At 41.6% G+C, this 16,588-nt stretch overlaps 1 protein-coding gene across 3 annotated transcripts in view; it reads left to right on the top strand.

Moving 5' to 3' along the window:
* Positions 1-16,588, top strand: part of KSR2 (kinase suppressor of ras 2) — a 204,632-nt gene that overhangs the window by 121,253 nt on the left and 66,791 nt on the right. For all 3 annotated transcript variants that reach the window (XM_067473258.1, XM_060785468.2, XM_060785469.2), the window contains 5 exons: positions 337-406; positions 3,588-3,671; positions 4,861-4,928; positions 9,341-9,459; positions 15,399-15,567. In XM_067473258.1, the coding sequence (XP_067329359.1) occupies positions 337-406; positions 3,588-3,671; positions 4,861-4,928; positions 9,341-9,459; positions 15,399-15,567 (510 nt within the window). The remainder of the gene's footprint in view (positions 1-336; positions 407-3,587; positions 3,672-4,860; positions 4,929-9,340; positions 9,460-15,398; positions 15,568-16,588) is intronic.

Genomic DNA, 16,588 nt, shown 5'->3' with positions numbered 1-16,588 from the left:
GGACTCTAATGGATATGGAATTCTGACTGACTGTTTGGGGAAGGAGTGGAGAGCAATTTTGGGGAAAGCATTCAATATTCTGGAAGAGAACTTCAATGCTGACCCATGGCATGTTTTTAAATATACTGCAATCATTTTAATTTGAGTCCTAGTTGTTGGGTGGAGGCAAGGTATAAAAAAAGATTATGGTGACAATGTGAATGTCCCAAGCACCTGCTGTGATTTCATTCAGATGTTTGGAATTGCTCCCTCACTGACCCCCAGATTCTTGAATGCAGTCTGAACCATGCTCCAAAAATCCAGGTGGTGACTTTTTCCTCGATTTCTGTTTTGCAGATACACTGACAGTACCTCGGTGGTCCCCACAAATTCCTCGGCGGGATCTGGGAAACTCAATCAAACACAGGTATGAAGTGGTAAAAGCTCCGATGTTTAATGTGCAAGGGTAATTTTAACTCAAGGAGACCTGTGTGACTGGGGCAAGAGATGTTATCACCTTCTGTGCTTTTGACTTGGATGCTATGGCTATAATGAGAGTGCCAGCTGGCCATGTTCTTGGTGCAAAAAAAGGTTAATGGCAAGCTGGCTATCATCATTCAGCCCCTTTGAGCAGGTGCCAGGAACCCAGCTTTCAGTCAGAGCCTACTAACACTTCCCAGGACTTCAACCTCTGTTCTGAATTTCCCCAAAACTCTGATCCAGTGTAATCCCAGGGTATTGTGGAAAACCTAAGTGACCACACATTGTTTCCACACTGCTGCCAGGTAAATCCACCAACCCACCAGAGGACACTCTGCTAGGGATTCTCTGAAATGTGGCACTAGCAACCATTCACATACTCCTTAGCCCTTGATCGTGCAACCCAGCATGATCTACCTCTGCTTTAGGCCTCATCCAATTACCTTTCCCCACCCTACCATAACAAGGATGGAGCAATACCTTGCAGAATCACAAAAATGAAAACATGTATCCTATATACTCATGTATAGAAAAATAGTACAAATTTAGTAGAATTTTTAGTTTAAAAACCAATACAAAAAACCTGGGTCACCTTATCTATGGGCCAGTGTTCTTTAATTCTTATCCAAAAGGATCCATCCCCTTCTCTGAGTAGAGCAGCAAAAGGAAAGTGCAAGTGCTTAGTCTATCCCAGGAGAACTTAAAAGAAGTGCTGATACTTTTTACTTTCTCCGTTGTGCTGCCATTTCTGGCCATTTATCCATGACTCATATCAAAATCCATAGTTTTAGCCCCCAAACCTGCTCATGTATAAGTCTACATGAGGTAGATTTATACATGAGGTAGACTTATACATGAGTATATAGAATACTTGCTCTCTTTCTATTTTTCTGGAATTTACATGGACTGTGCAATTTTCAGCTTCCTCATCTTTGAGCTTGGAATAGCACTTTACATTTCAGCATCATTCCCTGTTATATACTCCTGTCTCTTCCTCTTTCTTTTGGTGTAAGGAGGATTACTGCTTTTACTTTTAAGTGATATAATTACAATGATGTTGCCATTAAGATTTTTGCATAATAAGTAACCATTGTTTGCTATTGCAGGCTTTTATTTTATTCTTTTGGCAGGGACAGATTGGAGTTGGCATTCTTTTTCTGGTGTTCTTTTTTCTGTAAAAGGTGTTTTTAAAATGTTTGTCATAACAAGGAGCGAGGTTACTGTTTACTCATAGATAGTGAGTAATGTTCGTGAGGGGGGGGGATACCAACCCGCTGATAATGAGCTTAGTTTTAAATTAATGTTTCCAGGTTCTGCTATGATCCAGAGCTGACATAGTGCTGAAAAGTTGAGTGCGTTGAGTGCCTTTGTGTGTGGTGCAACCCTCTTTTTCAGATTCAATACACTATTTCAGTTTGTGGTGTTACTTAGATAAGGCTTTGGCTACTGTCAATAAACCCATAATACCTTATCTATGACCTATAATCTTGAGCAAATGTGATGTGAGCCTCCTTCCCTTTCTCTGTCTGCATTTTTATTGAAAAAATGGGAATAGGTAAGAACCTTAGATGGACTGGTAGGATGCAGTTAGGAGGCAAGGGTTCTGCTCTGTGGTGTAGATGGCTTTTAGGAAACACTCAAGCTGCTCTACTAAACTCGCCCTTCAGTGACAAAGCTGTTTGAGGGTACCTTTGCAGCTGCAAGGGCAGGTGTAGTTCAGCAAAATAACAGCAGCAACAATAACAAAAAAATTAAATACCTTGTTTTCTCTAACTCTGTTCTCATTTGTATCTGAAATAAATTGTATTGAGCTGGAAACTGAAAAAAGAACATACCCGAAAGCTAATATGTGGACAAAAGCCCATAGATGTTTGCCAGGGAAAGGGGAGAGTTACAGATGTTACTGCTTTCTTTGCCTAACTCACTCTAGAGAGGAGACTCAACAAAGACTGAGTCACTAATGGTGCATCTACACTGTGGAATTAATGCAGTTTGACACCAGTTTAACTGCTATGGCTCAATGCTATGGAATCAGGGAGTTTGATAAGGCACCAGCACGTTTTGACAGAGAAGGCAAATACCTAGTCAAACTACAGCTCCCAGGATACTATAGCATTGAGTTATGGCAGTTAAAGAGGTGTCAAACTGTATTGATGCTACCATATGGATACAACCTCCATTCAGCTCACTTCCCCTCTGAGCTTGGAACTGAGAGCCAGTTTCCAGATTGCCTCATAGAGATGACTGGGTGATAGCAGAAAACCCTTATCTACCATGAGCACAAGATCAAAAATGTACTTTGTGACAGAAACAACCATCTGTTTTGTGTTTACATTGTGCTTTATGTATTTTAAAATATTGATGGCTAGGAATGTGAAAGCCTGTTAGGTTTAGTTTCATTGCATTTCTCAGAATCCCACCAGCATTCACTCTTGTCCCATGGACATTAAGTTGTACCTAGGTACACACTTTTTCTAATGGATGCATTTTAATAGATCTTTCTTTATTCTTATTTTAACACATTAGTGCTATTGACTAAAGTGTGTTTGTGCACATTTTTAAAAATGCATATGTTAGTGACATGTATTTATTTCCATCGAATTGCAAAAAGGGCATTTGAAAACAATGGTGAAGGTCTGAGTTTCCTTTTTACAATGACAAATGGGATAATACCTAAATACTTTTGTTAATAATCTTAAATTCCATGAACTGAGTATAGTTATTTATTTTGCTCAATACGTGAATCTCCTTTCCATTCCTATTGATAGTCTCGTTGACCTTCTGGCTAGATATAAACTTTGTGGAATGGCCTAATGTTGATTGACTGATGGAATTTCCAGTGTTCTTGTTTGCCATGGACAGGCTAGGCAGAGCAACATATTGCACACATTCAAAATTCCCACTTGGGTTACAGAAGAATGGCAAGTGCTTATATCATCCGTTTGCCTTGGCTTACTGAGCCCGAATCAATAAGCAGTTCTAGTGTTTATGGTCCTGGCAGCTGGGATACAAGGGCTGGGGAGAGCAAAGAGCACGCCAATAGATTAAATAACAAAATGCTGCCATTCTGGAGGAAATGGTTTTGCGAAGAACTTAGTAGAGGTCAATCTCTCTCTTTCTTGTTACAGGTTTTCCACCAAGTATTGGATGTCTCAGACATGTACTGTTTGCGGGAAAGGAATGTTGTTTGGACTGAAATGTAAAAACTGCAAGTATGTTTCTTTTTCTATAGGTTTTATTCCCTCTCCAGCCCAAGACAGTGTAGCAAATAGCTGCAGTTGGATTTTGTTTTTTTGGGGTTTTTTTTTCTTGATTGTAGGTAGTTGTCCTTCTTATTCTAAAGGCTCAATCACAGTTCAGGGCCATGGCACCAGAGTCTTGGTTTATTTCCGGCGTTCCAAAAAGGAGTAAAAAGAGTGAGATTTATGCAGGATCGTCTAATCTTTGGGTGGATGGGGCCAGACATTTTTTTTGCAAAGCCAGAGAAATTAGAGTTTTATTAAAGACATCACAGAAAAGGTCTAGACCAGTGGTTCTCAACCTGGGGTCCCCAGATGTTTTGGGTCTACAACTCCCAGAAATCCCAGCCAGTTTACCAGCTGTTAGGATTTCTGGGAGTTGTAGGCCAAAAACATCTGGGGACCCCAGGTTGAGAACCACTGGTCTAGACTGTGATATAGAAATACTTGAATTCTGAAAATTCTGCAAGTTTAATTCCGCATCTTCCCTCCACTGGTGTTGTCCCATGCTGGCCTGGACTTTAGTTAACTATAGAGTCAGAAGATACTGTTGTTGCACATGCAGTGCCCCATACTGATCTAGAAGCCTCTACACTATAGCCCCCCACCCGGTTCAACCAGTGATCTTGATGTTTTTATAATTTATTTATTTACGACATTTCTATCCCACCTTTCTTGGAGGGGACTCAAGGCAGCTTCACATACAGGCAACAATTTGATGCCCTAAAACACAGTGTACACTTAAATAATTATTAAAATATAATTTAAAAGTACATTAAAACAATTAAAACATTTAAAAACAATACATTAAGAGTTAAATACATAATCCATGAGTGTAATCTGGGCCGTTCCAATAGTAACTGCACAAGTTCTTTAAAGGCTTGGTCACAAAGCCATGTGTTCACTCTCTTGCGGGAGGTCAGAAGGGAGGGGGCTGATCTAACCATTGAGAGCTTTTTAGGCTAAAGCCAGCACTTTTAATTGCGCTCGGTAGCTGTACACCGCTCCAGTGAGCAATCTGGCTGCCACCCATTGGACCATTTGTAGCTTCCAAGCAGTGTTCAAAGGCAGTCCCAAGCTTAGTGTTCAGATCTCTCATTTTCTGGCCTAAAACTGTGCCCCAACATTGTCTCACAAAGTATTCTCATTTCACTTCTTTTAGGCTTAAGTGCCACAACAAATGCACCAAAGAGGCTCCGCCTTGTCACCTGTTGATCATCCATCGTGGAGGTAAGAGCGGCTAACTCTATGGTCTTGAGATCTTCTTTTGATTCCTTGTCATTTTGCACTTGGAGCTTCCCATTTGAACCAAGTTTTTCACAAATAACAGAATGTAAAGCTTCATTTGAATTCCATTTTGGCATACTGAATATTCCTCCCTTTTGTGAGACATTTCACCCTCTTCCATAAAAGTGTATAGGGCTTTGAGAGAATATTAAGGATCTTGGAAAAGTGGTTTTACTTTTCAGTAGAAGGGGCCCATGCCAACTGATTCCTTCCTTCCTTCCTTCCTTCCTTCCTTCCTTCCTTCCTTCCTTCCTTCCTTCCTGGCTTGGGAAAAATGTAGTTTGAGACCACTCTCAAATCCATGTAGTAAGAAGCCTTAACTTGTTGGGTTTATCTCCAACTATCTTTGGGTATGAAAATCAAGTTCAACAGCATCCAGTGGGCCATGAGTTCCTCTTTAAGCCGAGCTTCAGCTGAGTGGCTGTCTCCAGCAGTGGTGAAAGAAGCATCTTTCATTCAAGGAGCGAAGCCTGTTTCAACTGGTATTGACTTCAAAGGAGTGAGAAAAACTGTGTGTGCATCAGAATTTCTGGGCAGTCAGGAAAGGGCAACTCAATCTCAAAAAAACCCCCTAAGATTGTCCTGGTGAAGCAGTAAAATCTTGTGATTAGCATTTAGGTAGGTAGAAATACTTGCAGTCGGCTCAGGGAGAGCAATTCCTCACTCACCCCCGATGACGGGATGTTGGACCCAAGAGTCATGGCAGCAGTTGAAGAAGATCTCTTCAAGTTTTTGTGGCTTCTGGGCTATGATACATTCCTTCTCACCACACTGAGGAACAAGTGCCAGCCAGCTGAATGTCTGCTCCCTTCTCTGCAGGAGAACACTTCATGCATATGGAGAGGAAGGCTTGCAGGCCCCCGAAGAGAGACGAAGAGAGACGTCTCTCACCAGCAACAGCTTTGCCTTTTCATTAGAGTGTTCCCCCAGCCAAAGTAATTACCTGGAGGGAGGATGCTTTAAAACCCAGGCTTAGAAATATGCATTTCATTTATTGCTAATGAGGCTGCTGCTGTGTTCTGCTTGCTCAATACACCTTCACTGAGAATACTTGTATTTGCTAAATGCTTTTAATGAGCTGCTTATTGTGTCTAATCAGATGTCATCAGTAGTGGGATTTAAAATACAAAGAGGATGCAGGTTTGTTCTGCAGTGCCTAGGTTTGTTTCTGGACTGCTCTTTGGCTGTTGAAGGATAGTTTTCAGCCATTATGATTGTGGAGAATCTCTTGCTGATGGCTGGAAACTGAGAACTGTTTCACCTCCCCACATCTCAGCATTGAGGTATCAGAAATCATAGGGTGCCAAGTAGATCCAGTTTGAACAGAAACATTTCCAGGCCTTTCATATCAGAGTGAGCCAGTGACTAGGCTTAGGTGGACATAATCTGTTTCATCATTTGCTCAGGTGAGATTTCTGCTGGAAGTCAAGCAACATAAAGACAAAATTAATATGTGCTATATAGTAAGAACATTATGTGTGGTACTCCAGGAATAAATCTGTGCAGTGCACACTTTTAAAGTGAACAAAGCAAAGGAGAGAGTTTAGTGATATTTTACGTGGGACAGAAATTGCCAATGTCACTTTCTTATGCAGTAGGTGATGTCTCTGTATCCTAGGCTTAAAATCTTGAGATAAAAACTTTAATGGAAGAATGAAAGTAAACTAAAAAAAAAGAGATGGAAGTCATTCAGGGTAAATGAGAGTGAACCAGATGTACTTTGAGAAGGTAAACAGCTAAAACCTCTGCATGCCTACTTAGAAGTTAGTCTTATTGAGTTCAACTGGATCTGGTCCAAGCTGAATGTGGGTAAGATGGCAGTCTGAATATAAAACCAATCAAAGACAGTTGAGTGTCTGATAAAAGGATATCCCTATGTTAGGGAGCTGTCAGGGGAAAGAGTGGTGGTGGTGAATCTTATTAGGTGAAAGTCTGATACTAGGCATATTATTATTGTTGTTGTTGTTGTTGTTGTTGTTGTTGTTATCTTTATTTTAGACCCCGCCTTTCTCCCTGTGGAGACACAAGGTGGCTAACAATCCCACACTGGACAAGTTTAAAGAGCGTAATACAAAAGTAAAAAAAAATCAAATAGTAACAGTATGGTAAAAACAGAATTAAAATACAATAAATACACTTAAAATGGCGTTTTAAACTCACCCCCCCCCCCCAATCCCACCTAACCTCCCCAAAGCCTGCTTCTCATCCTTCTCCAAATGCCTGTTGGCAAAAGACGCACAGTATTGGGAACAGAGGATAGAGAATGAGAGCATGGGAGCAACTGTAAGTAACTACAATAAAGGTGAAGTACCTGTGGCTCTCCTGATACTGTTGCAGTTCAACTCCTACCAGTTCTAACCAATGTCCCCAGTCATCGATCACCAGAATCTGGAAGTTCCCAGTCTCCCCATCCCCGAATGGCAAGATTTTTTAAATGAAGACAAGAAAATGTGTAGCCAGGCTCAAGCAGGGGTGACACTCTGCCCTATGCATGGAAGTCATAGGATAAGAAACCAGGTCCTAGCATAGATCTGCAATTGGCTGAAAAGACAGAGAAGCAAATAGTTGGCACCTAGAGTCAGTTTCACATTGAAGCCTGGAGCGCGTCAACAGCCTGGATTATGACCTGATCATTCAACATATTAATTAACCATCTGGAAAGGGCAGCCAACGAACGGATGGCAAAAATGATTTGTGATGGTTAAGGTCATAACAGACTGCAAAATATTACAACAGCAATGACAAAAAATGGAATCTTGTGCAACTATAGTATGACAAACAAATGGTCGAGGGAATTTGGTTCCGCACCAATAAAGGGCAAAGAAAGATAACATTTGGTGAGAATTGTCCAAAAATATGCATGTGCAATGGACACAGTCCAGAATGCTTATCCTTCTCTGAAAAAAAGAGAGATTACTCCCACATACACTTTCACTGTGTATTTACAATGATTATTATAGTGTGCTTAGGGTTATATGAAGGTAATTCCTTAAAGCGATGATAGATAGATTATAATTAATGTCATATCTGTGCATCATCCAAGAAGCACCCCATAAGTTAACAGCATGAAGATCCTACTTCTCTCTTTCATTGATGCTTGTAAGTGAATGATCTCCATTTTATGTCCTTCTCTGAGAAAGCAAACCAATCAAAGAGGATTATGCCTTAGGATTTAGTAGGGCAGCCTTTTTAAACCATGGATGTGCAATTGTTCTTGGACTATAGCTCCAGTCCTCTCCATTTAGCATGACTCAATCACCAGGGATGATGAGAGTTGTGTTCAAAACAATATGAGGGATCCAGATTTGGGCAAGGCTGTACTGAGGTATTGATCTAGTGTTGCAATAGAGCTAGGTTTCACAATGTTGATGCACTGGGACTTCTTTATTAGAAAGGATGAAAATATCCCCTGGTTCTGCTCCCATCTTCCTGTACCGGGCTTTTTGTTCTCTCACAGCTTTACTGCAATCCTCACAATAGGTAAAGGTGGGAATGGAGGGGGGAATTAATCTTCTGAGTGACAATATATTGTAAGCCGTCCTTTCTGTAATGCAAATGATTTTGTGGTACATTGGTCTTGAATAGGCAGTTCAGAGCCATTATCTTTACCAAAACAGAAACAATACAGACTCCTTATGGACATGAAATCTGGTTTGTTTATATGGACTTTGTGTGTTTGTTTATATGGAGAGAGAGTGTAATTTCAAATGAAAGGTGCGAAGCCTAATAAAGTTGCCTCAAAGGGCATGTTGATTGACACATGATAAATCTAGGCTTCTTTGGATCTAACAAAGCAATGAGACAAATTAGATGAAAAGAAGTATGGTAATTCCATGATACAAAAATATGTCTTGTTTGCAGAAGATCCGCAATTCAATTCCCAGTTCTTCCAGTTAAACAGTTGTCATATAATATTAGATGGCCACCATTACTCAGTCCTGGAAAGGGGAATATGGAGTTCTCCAGATGTTGGACTACAGCATCCATTGGCTCTATCCAACAGCACCAGTGGTGAAGGAGAATGGGAGCTGCAACAACACGTGGAATGTCTCATGTTCCTAGTAGGAGAGCCAAAGTATGCCAGTGCTAGGGAATGTTACTTTTTATACTGTGTTGAGTGATTCTGAGAACTGTAGCCAAAAAAAGAGTATACTCCTGGCTTTAAAGTATAGTGCTGTGTAGTTTGCAGATTTATAGATTTATCTAAGCTGATGAGAACTGTGTTTACTAATTTGGTTTTGAGATAATAAATTCCTAGGGCTTCACAGAAAGTTATCCTTTATATTTCTGCACTAAATGCTGAGTTAAATCCTCTCTTTCTCTTTCTCTTTCTCTTTCTCTTTTTTATGATCCAGCAAGATTAGTCCGGACGGAATCTGTGCCATGTGATATTAACAACCCATTGCGGAGGCCCCCCAAATATACCAATCTGCATGCTAGCCAGACCCTTCCCAAAACCAACAAAATCACCAAGGTGAGATGTTATGAAGCGGCTTCCATTAAGTTACTTTTTGGCTTGGTCTCATAAACAAATCAAGGAAATGCAAATAAGAAAACACGAAGCCCATGCGGTGTAGTTATTAGAGTGTGAGACTAGGGCTTGGGAGATCCAGATGCAGCTCACTCAGAACCATGGGACTGTCCAGGTGGCCTTGGTCCTGGTAATGCCTCTCAGAAGGAAAGCAATAGGCCATCTTGAGCTTATTGGAAGGAAAGTAACTATAAATGGGACTAATATAGACTATCACATCATCAGTCAGACTTGCAACAATGTTGCTACATAAAGTTCCAGAGGCTATTATTATTAAAAAGGGCAGATGAATGTATGAGAAATTATGTGACTTGAAGGAGACTGGTTCTTTATATTTTGGAGCTCTGACCTTCTTGAATGGCCTCCTGCAAGTTCCACCCAGGCTGCATTTGAATCATAACAATGTACCATCAACAGATATGTCGACCAGAGAGTGATTATTATCCTAATTTCACCCTTCTCTACATTTCATGATGGTGTCTTTAGTTTTACAAAAGTATATTTTACAGTAGCTTCTACAAAATGATGTAATTTATATTTCACTTGAACCTGATATTACATTATTAAGGAAAATGGTACACAAATTAATCTGGAGAGGAGAAGTAACAGATGTAGGAGCCAACATAACTGAAACTGTCTTTAACTGAAATCAGGCTGAGGTACCCACCCACTTCTTAGCCAGTGGCCAAGTCCTGATCTCCCAAGATGCAAGGAGGCATTTTAATGCCCTAGACTAGATTTCTGTTTATTCCCATCACTGGAACCAGGTGGGGGGAGACTGAGTGAAGGAGAGAGCCTTCCTTGTCTGCCATGGAAACAGGAACAGTAAAACAAATTTGGGGTGGAGTGGAGGAAATTGGCCAGTTATTATTATTTTTCTCCTGCTTTGAAATAGCATCTCCCAGTTTACTTGCTGGTCTGTTCAGCCATCTGCTGGGCCAGAGTTTTGCAGATGGCTCTGTGGGTTTCCAGGCATGCCTGCCAATTCAAATCTCAAAGGGGCTGGTATATATTTCAGCAAATCTAGTAGACGCTAAATTAGAAGCTGTTGAGGAGTAGGGATGGGGGAGTTCTTTGCAGCAGGCTGGTTGATCAGCAGAAGAATCTGACAAGGTCCCTTTGGGGAGCAAGCAGAGAAAGGTGGGGGTGGGGGGAGAGGGACCGGGTCAGGTATCCTCAAACTGCGGCCCTCCAACTGTTTGGGCCTCCAACTCCCAGGAGCCCTAACAAGCTTGTTCAATTGTCAGGAATTCTAGGTGTTGAAGGCCCAAACAGCTGGAAGGCCACAGTTTGGGGATGCCAGGACTAGGTGATGAAAGAGAGTCACAGGGACCTGGAACTTGAGATCTAGGCATTATATATGATATGGGGCACCATTGGGCAACTTTGTGCTGAATCTGTGCTCTCTGTAACATGTAAGATGACTTAACTCCATGTTAACTCCAACCCAAGTGAAAGGCAGACAGGTGTTAAGCTGGAGAACAAAAATGAAAGTGTTAGCATGTTTATACTAGGTCATTTTCCATCCATGATGAAAAAGCAAGAACAGAAGGAACTGAACTGAGAGATGCTGTTTTCAGTAACATCCCCATATCACCTATCTTTTTTGGGCTGGTGATTTTTAGATGGGACCATCTGTAACCCACTGGCAGAGCACATTCTTTGCATGCAGGAGGTTCTGTTTCAATATCTGTCATTTCCAATTGAAATGATCAATATAAAAGTAAAGTTAAACTAGATGTAAAAATATTTCCTGGGGATCCTATAAAGCTGTAGGCAAAGAGGAATTTATTACCAACTTAGAATTTATGATGCTCTTATCTGCCCTACCCAAACAGAAGTCAGAGGCTCCCTAAATAAAGATACTGTATGTGAAATGTGAGTGAATTATCAGTAGCATGAAAACATAACACTGTATGCAATAAACACATATATTTTATGCCTGTTTTAACAAATATATAAATAAAAAAAGAAAAGATCAAGTATTAGATAATGAGGAGGAGGGAAAACACACCTCTCTTTACTTGAGACACTAGAAAGCCCCTTCCTGAAAGAACAGACAATATTGCAGCTAGATGGACAAATAATCTGAACTTGTCTAAGCCAGCTTCCTTTGTCATTAATATTTAAGTGATCACCGCATCTGCATGCCTCAAAGAATTCTAAAGGCTTTCAGTGTTACAGCTTCCCTTTGAGGAAGTCATGCTATTTCTTCCCTAGCAAGGCTTGTATCATTGGTTTTCATCCAGGGATGTGTGTCACAGATTGACCTAAAGTGAACTGTAACACAGCAGTATATCAAGTCTATGGTGAAAACAAAAATGAAGAGCTGTATCCTCAGTTGTATGCTTGACTACGGCTGGTTTCTAGATCTGAAAAGGCCAAATGGTATAGTTTAGCACTCTAAACAATGAGGCATGGTTTGAGACTGTGGTGGGATTTAGAAGCCATTAGTTACAATATTTAAAACTTAATTCCTGCTTGCAATAACTGAATCATAACTGCCAGGAAATCCTATGATAGGTTTGCCTTAGGATAGCCATAACTCAGAATGACTTGAAGACACTCAACAACTACAAGGTATTATTGGATTATATTATATAAAGCAGCTCCTGGATTATCCTTGAAGAGGAGACAGGATTTTACTACACCCCTTTGGGCAAGTTCTAGTCTTAAGGCTTTGTATTCCCTTGAATTGTTACCACTATACTAATGCTACAGTGGCAGAACTGAAGAAGCAGGCTTTTGCCAGCCATCAGAGTTGCCATGAAACCATTTGCTTCAGATTCTTCAGAGCCTCAAAATAGAGGGCCCTGATGTACACAAAGTATAGGTCTTATTTGCATATATTTGCATTCCACCTGTGTGGCATTTATACAAACTGTGCTCTCCCCACCTCCTTCCTTTTCCTGGCTATTTTCCAGATTTGCTCTTCCCCCGCCTTTCTCTAATTTCTAAAATGTGTTAAGACATAAGAATGAATGAATGCATTTCAATATTTCAAGCCAGTCTTCCTTTGCAATCTCTGTGGATGCCGTCCACTAGCAAGGTTTTTATTTTACTTTTCAAAGCTGATAAAAGAACAAAGGTCATTGTTTGAAGTGGAAAATTCAGTCTCTCATGGACACCATGGAAATCAAGGTCCACATTATGATAATTTTAATAATAAATTTAGAATTGTTTTCTTCAGTCTTTCAATTCCTTATAGTCTATATTGCTTTCTTCAGATACAGCTGAATCATGGCATTGATAATGTTAGAAGGGATCCCAAGGGTCATCTAGCCCTGCCTTCTGCTGGTACCAGTATCCAGGCCTGTAGCGAGGGGGGGGGGGGTTAGGAGTTCAACCCCCCCCCCCCGAAATGTTTCAGATTTTTTTAAAAAAATCTGGCTTACTCATGAATTTTAACTGGTTAACCAAATCCCCATGCTAGTGAGATGCATCTATGAGATGCAAAAAATTAAAAGTCCCTCCAGAACTGCAAGCACTATCTCAAGCAAATATTGACAATTTATTCACACTGTCATTACTTGCAGCAATAGCCGATGTAGTGAAGCAACCAAGTTGGGGGGGGGGGGGAGAGGTTGAATGCTCTTATTAAAGGTGATGGTACTCAACTTTAAGGCCTTGCATGGTCTGGGGTCAATGTACCTGAGGGACTGCCTCACCCCTACCAACCCAGAGATTCCTCCGTTCTGAGGACCAAGATTTGTTGGAAATCCCCAGTGTCAAGACCTTGCATCTAACAGCAACCAGATGCAGAGCCTTTACAGCTGTGGCACCATCACTCTGGAATACTCTGCCACCTGAAGTCCGTGCCTTGCAGGACATCAGCTTTCCGCAGGGCATGTAAGACATATCTGTTTCGACAGGCCTTTGATCTTTGATATTGCTGTTTTTAAATTGTTTTAAATTGTTTTTAAATTGTGTTAGATTTTAGCCTGTTCTTGTAAGCCGCTCCGAGCCCCAGGGGAGTGGCCGCATTCGAATAATAAATAAATAAATAAATAAATAAATAAAGGAGGCCAGACTTGGTGGAGCTGGTTGACAGGGGCGGAGCTGCAGGCTATTGAAGGCTGCTCTGCCCCCTGCTGTGCTCTTTGCTTCAGTGTGAGCTAGGAGGCAGGTTTCAACCCCCCCTCCCCCAGCGAAAATTTTAAACCCCCCCCCCTACAAAAATTTCAACCCCTCCCGAATTTTTTTTCTGGCTACGGCCCTACCAGTATCCATAGTTTTAACCTCTTATGATTTATGGACTGTCAACGATCCATGGATCACCACTTTGAGTCACACTGTCATTGAGTATTTCTAACCATGGGATCCCATCCAGTACTAAGAATCCCATCTGAAATCCTTGAGGCTCACTGCCAGCCAATGTAGACAATATTGGGGTGGATAAAAACAGTTATCTGAATCAGTACAGGGCAGCTTCCTGTGTTCCTTTGAGGGAAATCTTGCAGAGATTTTACTCCCACCCTCAGTCTGGAGTCAACTCTGATCTCTACTTATCCTCTGCCAATGTCTTTTGCTTATGTTAGAAGACACTTCTCTCTGCAGCAGCATTGAGCATTTGGCGGGCAGTACTCCCCACGGAGCTGCATTGAGAATGTGCGACGTTGTGCAAAACTCCCGTCTGTTGGCTTTACCCTGAAGTGCCCTCTGTTGCCTCCGTTAAGTTAAATGGCCCATGAGAAATGATCAATGGAGAGTAACTTAAGCTGACTTGGACTTTTCCTCTGGAGAATGGGACAGGGAGGGTGTTTGCTTTTTCTTCCCTCCTCCCTGCCCCAAATGCTTTGAGTTTTTTGTGTTGTTGGTGAGAGGGGGGTTCTTCAGTCACACAAGCTGGAGCGTTTGTTATTCAGCTGCCTTGTTGCACAAGTGAGAATTTCTTTCTGGGCAAATTAAGCTGAAAGGTTGCAAGCCCCCTAGGAATTAAAGCAACATTGTTGTTGTTTAAATGGCCCCAGCATCCCTGGCTGCTACCCCCCCCCTCAAAAAAAGGGTGTGAGGAAAGCTTTCAAAGCTAGAGGATAATCCTCATTTTTATACATTTAAACTTTAAAATTCAGTTGCATAAGGAGGAGCATTGCTAAGAAGGTAGAGCCAATGGTAAGGGCAGTATGTTATCAGCATGTAGAAAAGGGTGAGTGTCTGCCCATGTGCATGCTATAGCAAAGACAGATTAATTGACTCCACTTCCAAGCATGCTGGCAGAAGATGATGGGAATTGTAAGTCCATGCATTGAGAAGCTATTGGGTTGGAGAAGGTTGAGCTCAAGAGTCTGAAAAGCTCTGTTAGTGTTGCAGTTGTCATGAGTTGCCACAGAAGAGCCCAAACATTTAAAATAATTCTGTGAAAGGGTCTTGAATTTGTAGCAATTATCGAGTGTACAAACAAACATTGGAGGAAACTGATATTGCACCCAATGATATCTATGCTGGTTACTGCCTTACAGTCTACAGGTGTGGCAAGTGCCAAAAGGAGTTCTCCATGTTGACTCATCTAGACATTAGGTGGGATCCTGGTCTAACCCCTAGCCCCCCATGCAGACACCTTGCAAAGAGGTCTGCACACCGAGGTCAGTATACATAGAGGTGACTGTCATGCTTGCAGTGTGCAGATGGGATGGGGAGCACAGGGCTAGTCTGCTTTCCTTCTGTTGCCTCTCCTCTCCCTTTCCTTCCTCTCATTCCTTCCTCTCTCCCTTTCTGATACCTTCCCCTCTCCCTTTTTGCTTTCCCCCCTGTCATTTCTTACTTTTTCTTTCAGACATTTTGGCATTCCTGTATTCTCAAGTGCATCTTCAGAGAGAGTGAGATATGGCAGAACTAATGCTCTATGTTGTGTGCACACCTGGTCATTGTTCCTTCTTTTGCAGGATAACATCCCAGCACCCTACCAGCCTGATTCCAGCAGCAATCCCTCCTCAACCACCTCATCCACCCCTTCCTCGCCAGCTCCTCCTCTGCCACCAAGTGCCACTCCACCTCCTCCCTTGCACCCCTCCCCGCAGTGCTTGCGGCAACAGAAACAGTGCAATGTGCCAGGTACCTGCTTTAATCTGAGTTGTGCCTGTTAAGGTCATTTGCACAAGAGATGTTGGGTCCTGCCTGACAAGTGCCAGGCCTCAAGGGCTTTCCAATGAGCATGGAGATGAGTGACATTGAACCCTTTGTGATACAGACATATTAAAAGAGCATAAGTCTCCTAATGAAATAAATAAGTTCATTAAACATCACAGAACAATGGCAAACCTCTTTTAGGTAGGACCAAATAAATATCCCTGAGGAGTGGTGACTTGTGCCAGTTAGTGCCATATCATTTAATGTCTTCTCTTGTTGGCTCTCACTGCTTTGTGCCCCTTCTGGTCATTTCTCTTCCAAATGTTAGGTTCAATCCCTAGCATTTACATTCCTAGTTCTGCCTGAAGCCTGGAAAGTCTCAGCCAGTGCCCTCATTACTGAAAGTTTTGAACTAGATGAATTTGGTATAAGGCTGTTCTTTAAAAAATGTTCCCTATGAAGCATAACACCTTGTTCTCCCTTCTCTGATCACTGCACACAGACAGGGCAGAGCAAATCTATTTGTTTCTGCCATTAATCTGGCCCGCTCATGGCTCCATTGCCTCCCCCATGCTAAAAAGAGGGTATTTCTTATCATCAGTCGTCTTTCAACAGTCTTCTCACAGTCAGTCAACACAGTCAAGTGTATGGCCTTTATTAGAAGCCAAGATAGCAAATTTTCACTAGCAGTAGAAGAAACACCAGAAATTGTAAATTTATCAAACCCTTCTGTGTGTCCTTGAAAGCCCCCAAGCAGTCATCCATTTTCAGGCATGCTTGGTTGCATTTCAAGAAGAGTCCTAGAAATACAGCCTGAATCCCTTCTGTATTTTTAAATTATACCCTGGATTTACAGCTTGGTTACCTGGCACCATTTCATGAAACTACAACTAGTGATAAACAAATTCCCTTTAGCTTGATTAAGAATTAGATGGGTATTTATGAGTTTCTTGTGGCCCTATTTGTAAGATGGCCAAAGCTTTATGAGCTGGATCAATTCAATCCA

This window comes from Anolis sagrei, chromosome X, assembly GCF_037176765.1.
Source record: "Anolis sagrei isolate rAnoSag1 chromosome X, rAnoSag1.mat, whole genome shotgun sequence".
Taxonomy (NCBI): domain Eukaryota; kingdom Metazoa; phylum Chordata; class Lepidosauria; order Squamata; family Dactyloidae; genus Anolis; species Anolis sagrei.
Note: the sequence above shows the minus strand (reverse complement) of the source record. Positions and strands in the feature narration are given on the sequence as shown.